Here is a 5,000-nt window from a genome sequence, read left to right as displayed (position 1 = left end):
AATCAAAGTAATCGCAAATATAAAAGAGAGAAGAAAAGAGTAATGAAAAAACTTTCTAGACAAAGGTGGTGATGAAGGGTGAGCGTCTCAGCCTCCTGCCAACCTGATGACGGTATGATGACCGATCATGATGGAACAGGTCATCGCGACTATCTATGTATGAGAAAGACCTCTCCTCCCCAATCTCTCACTTTGTATGTCATCTGACTTTGCTCGTGACAGCTTTCAAGTACTTTTTGGGGTTCTGTAAAAAGAAAAAGAAAAAAGTGTATGTACATTCTAATGTTTTATTTATTCAACCTTATACGGATATACCAGAGTTTCGTGAAGATGTTTAGCAAACTCTGTTCAACACTATTTAACTATGCCAAAGTATCAGTAAAATGCACAAACTGTATTCAACTTCCGTCCCATCATTTATACTCAGGTAAAATGTTATTGTGTGCATACGTGTATGTGTGTGAATGTTTGGTTGTCATATTAATATCACAATTTTCGTTTTTGTTGCATTTTTGTGATATTATAAGATCGATTATTTATGTAATAAGGATTATTACGTGCAAGACTCCTATAGTCCTACACCCAGGTTAGTGTGCTCACGCAACACATCAAACTGAAAAGATATAGACAACTCAAATACCAAGACTACAGCGAAAGTATCTCACTCGAAAAGCCAATACAGACAGGAAACGGAAACGAAACTCCCCTAAAAAGTATTCAGATGGTGTTCTTTATGAAAAAAGCTCTTTTCTTGAGAGTCATTTCTAATATAAACATTTTCCGGTGTTTGGAAACGGTCGTCACTAGGCCGTCGTGCCAGTATTGCTACAACATCACGAAGCTGCATACTGTCTGCTCATTACGTCGGCTTTGTGCATGCGTGTTATTACTCAGCAGAGGAGCATCCGTGATAAAGATTTTAATATTGTTCTTTTTTGATAGTGAATATTGAAGGATGAATAAACATTTCGTTCGAATTTCTTTTATCAGTAACTGAGAAGAGAGGATTGGCTGAGATTATTCTATTTTTTTTACAAATTAATTCATCGTTCTTTTCAGTGACATTTATTCGGTGCTATGTCTCGCTCTTTAGTTTCAGAATCTAATATCAATATTTTTAGATTATATTAACTGAAGTTGAAGCATTGTCAGTGTTTTTTTTTCTATAATTTTTTTTTTTTTTTAATCCAGTAATATTTCGTACTAACAGTGCATATTTCAGTCTTCCTTTGATTATATAAAAAATCTTTCCCTTACCATCTCATTGTTACTTTTCCCCTCGTCTACTGCCCTTTCCCACTTTTTATATAATTTCCAGATTGTCTGTTTTTCCTTCCCCTTCTGCCCCCCTTGCGGTCAGCTTTGGACGGGTCTGCGTGGCCAGATGCGAGCCAATTTTTGTTGTTGTTTGCACAGGCCCATTGTTTCTGTTTTGTTCTGTCATTATTATTGTCATTATCATAATTTTGATACTATTACGGTTGTTACTGTAGGGCCTCTTTTATCATCATTGCTGTTATAAATTCAGTCGTTACTGTAACATTAAGAATCGTTAATATCATCACTGTTTTAAATATTATTGGTCTCGTCTCTCTCTTCCGCATTCCCTTCCCCTTTTTTCCAGTTTCCTCTTATTTTCCATTCTTTTATTTATACAAGGGCCTACCTCTCCCAGTCATTCTATCCATCTCGGTATGCAAATAGAGGGGCGAGGGTGACCAGGGGAACCATAACATGTTCTTTCAGTGAGTCTATGTCACACACACACTCTCTCACCCATTTTCTTTTGTAACATCTTACTGTAAAGGTTTATTTAATTCTTTATTTAAAGTAAATGATAACGTTTTTTTTTTCTAATGTCTTTTATTAGAAAATATTACTTAGTTCCATTTGATCTAAAGACACAGTATCCTCTTTATTATCTAACCTTCTCCATTTTAAGGTCTCCGTGCTTCATTACTCTTTCCTAGGTTAGATTGTTTTATTCAATAAAAAAAAATCCCATCCATATCTTTTTATGGGCGGCTCTAACCTCTCATCTCTTAATCTCCGGAACTTGAGAAACCCCTTAGAGATTTCATTCGGGCTTAACAAACACCTGCTACACACCGCCGACATCGTCCATATTGTTATTTTACTTCTAATGCCCTCCGCGCACCTCTTTGGAAGTTGCAATAAATTTTCTGGTTACACGTCGTCATTCATTATCGTATAATATCCGGGTGTATGATGAATACGAAGACGTTATGTTCTAGGGAGGGAGTGAATGAGGGAATCGTCAATATGCTCTCATAGGAAGAACACTCGTAAGGAGTTACACATAGAGTGGGGAACCATTCTTACACTATTCTTGCCTTTCCGCCACCTGTTTCATTAGAGAAGAAAAATGCCTCTAAATCACCTTCGGTTGTGTGTTGCCCAAAGTGCCAGAGAGGGAAAATGTTAGGGAGAGCGGGGGATGGGAGATCGTTGCCAACACTCGCCACCCTCATGTAACTAGCTCTCCCTAGGACTACAGAAACTGTCAGACCAATGCATTGACGAAGGAAGAAGCTTCATTGTGTGGATTAGAAGTCTAGCCTGTGGTTCGACGTAATCATTTCTTTTTCACTGTATATTTTTACTGGGTTCGTGGTGAGGGAGGTGTGCGTGTGTGTGTGTTTACGAGAGTGAGGTAGCTGGCACATGCGCCTGTCGCGTGTAACACACTGCTATGACCCTATACGAGTTGTTGTTGGTGTATGCTGCCGCCCCTTCCCTTCGCAATAGGATGGGCTAAGAGGAAATATAGGAATACAGCGGAAATAAAATTTTGGTGATCCATAACATCAGAAACTTATTGATCACGAGCGGAGATCTCGGCTGGGTGGTGGTGTGTGGAGCCTCTGTTCGACGTGAGGACCATGAACTTGTAGTGTGGCGGGATTCGTCAGTGTGATCCGCGCCTCGGAGAGAGTATCACGTATCGCCATCATGCTCCCGCGCATCTTACACGAGACCAATATAATCACCATGATTTTGTGACTCTCTGTTTATTTTTTTGTAAATCGCGTGTGAACTTATCCTAGGGTGATGACCTTGCAAAATGGCCCTACCGGTGCTTAATATGGATCTAGGTAAAATATCTTCTAAGGTGACATCCATCCAGGACGTAAGTATCGCATCACTTTTAACGAAATCACACATTAGTATATAGGGCAACAATGAAAGCATAACGAGGAAGCTTTAGCTTAATCACGATATCCTTGTGTTCTCTTTGATTCGAGAATTTATCTGAAGAGGAAATAACATTAAATGATGTAAATAAATTATGTATATGCTCATGTTATGTGCCGTGTGTTATTGATTTCTGTTTGATTGAATTATATTATTAGGTTGCAAGGAAATTGTTGGTATCTTCAACATTACATTCAGAAACCATAAATCTTTCACAATAGCTATGTTGTTGGTGATTATGTAAACGGCGATCATTGTTTCCAGGGATGTGGTTATTTTGATATTGCTATTATTATTATTGTTATATTATTATTATTATTATTGTTGTTGTTGTTGTTTTTGTTGTTGTTTTATTATTATTATTATTATTATTATTATTATTATTATTATTATTATTATTATTATTATTATTATTATTATTATTATTATTATTATTATTGTTATTATTATTATTATTATTATTATTATTATTATTTATTATTTTGTTCATCATTTTTATTGCTATTATTATTATTGTTGTTATTGTTATTATTATTATTATTGTTATTATTATTTATAATAGCAATAATAATAACAAGGATAATAAGAATAATTATGATAAAAGTGGTAAGGATAATAATAATTATAATAATGGTAGTAATAATGATGATAATAGTAATGGTAATGATAATAATAATAAAAAATAATGTTAATGATGATGATAATAATATAATAATAATAACAACAACAACAAAACAACAAAAATAATAATACCAATAATAATGATAATAATAATAATAATAATAATAATAATAGTAATAATAACAGCAATAATAATGGGGATAAAGATGATAATAATGATAGTTATCGCTATTACTATTATCATCATCGTTGATGTTGGTATTATTATTTTTTATTTTTTCTCATCACTATTTTTATCATTATTATCATATTCATTATTTTTATCATTACTGTTATTACAATCATTACCATTATTATTGTTGATATATATACATCAGTAGAAGTCTCAGCACTGATTGAATTAGTATTAGTGGCAGTTTCAGTAGTCATTGCAGTAGTATTTCTTGGGTGTGATAGTTATATTCATATTTGTTATTGTTATTGTTACTGTTATTATTATTGTTGTTATTGCTTTAATAACAATAATGATAATATGAAAATAATAATAATGATAATGCTAATATTATTATTATCATTATTATTGTTGTTATTACTATTAGTATTATGATAATAACAATAATTGTTATTGTTATTAGTGTTATACTAATAATTAATACTATTATTACTATTACTACTATTATTATTACTGCTATTATTTTCATTACTACTATTATTATTACTACTATTATCGTTATTATTACTTCCATCATCATCATCATTATCATTGTCATTATCACTATTATGATTTTATCATCACTATTATTACTGTATCATCGTCATCATCATAAGCAGAATCATTATCATTATCACCGTCAATGTTATTATCATTATAATTGTTGTAATTGTTGTTATTACATAATGATAATTGTACTCTTTTATTTATTCCAGTTATATTTAATATAATTTGTTATATATTTGTTACTCTTTAGGAGAGGGAAAATGAAACACCCAAATAAGATGGAGAAGAGAAGGAGGGAGCAAAAGAGAGACACTCTAAGATACAGACCGATTAACGTTACTTGATGGAAAGTCTATATAACGAAACGGCACGTTTACAGAGCGCTCAGATGCTTTCATAGCCATGCAAGGTCAGGTAGGGATTTTTTTTTCCAATTCTATATCAA

At 32.9% G+C, this 5,000-nt stretch overlaps 1 protein-coding gene across 2 annotated transcripts in view; it reads left to right on the top strand.

The window, feature by feature from the left end:
* The window catches only part of LOC119595665 (adenylate cyclase type 6-like), a 76,141-nt gene that overhangs the window by 17,494 nt on the left and 53,647 nt on the right, over nt 1–5,000 (top strand). The window contains exon 1 of one of the 2 annotated variants that reach the window (XM_037944772.1): nt 2,749–3,151. The exons of the other annotated variant lie outside the window; for it this stretch is intronic. Within the exon in view, the coding sequence (XP_037800700.1) occupies nt 3,086–3,151 (66 nt within the window). The 5' untranslated portion in view covers nt 2,749–3,085. Of the gene's footprint in view, nt 1–2,748; nt 3,152–5,000 lie in introns of those variants that run through there. 2 annotated transcript variants of the gene reach the window in all.

Source organism: Penaeus monodon, chromosome 36 (assembly GCF_015228065.2).
Source record: "Penaeus monodon isolate SGIC_2016 chromosome 36, NSTDA_Pmon_1, whole genome shotgun sequence".
In the NCBI taxonomy this organism is placed as follows: Eukaryota; Metazoa; Arthropoda; class Malacostraca; order Decapoda; family Penaeidae; genus Penaeus; species Penaeus monodon.
This window is presented reverse-complemented; position numbering and strand designations above follow the sequence as displayed.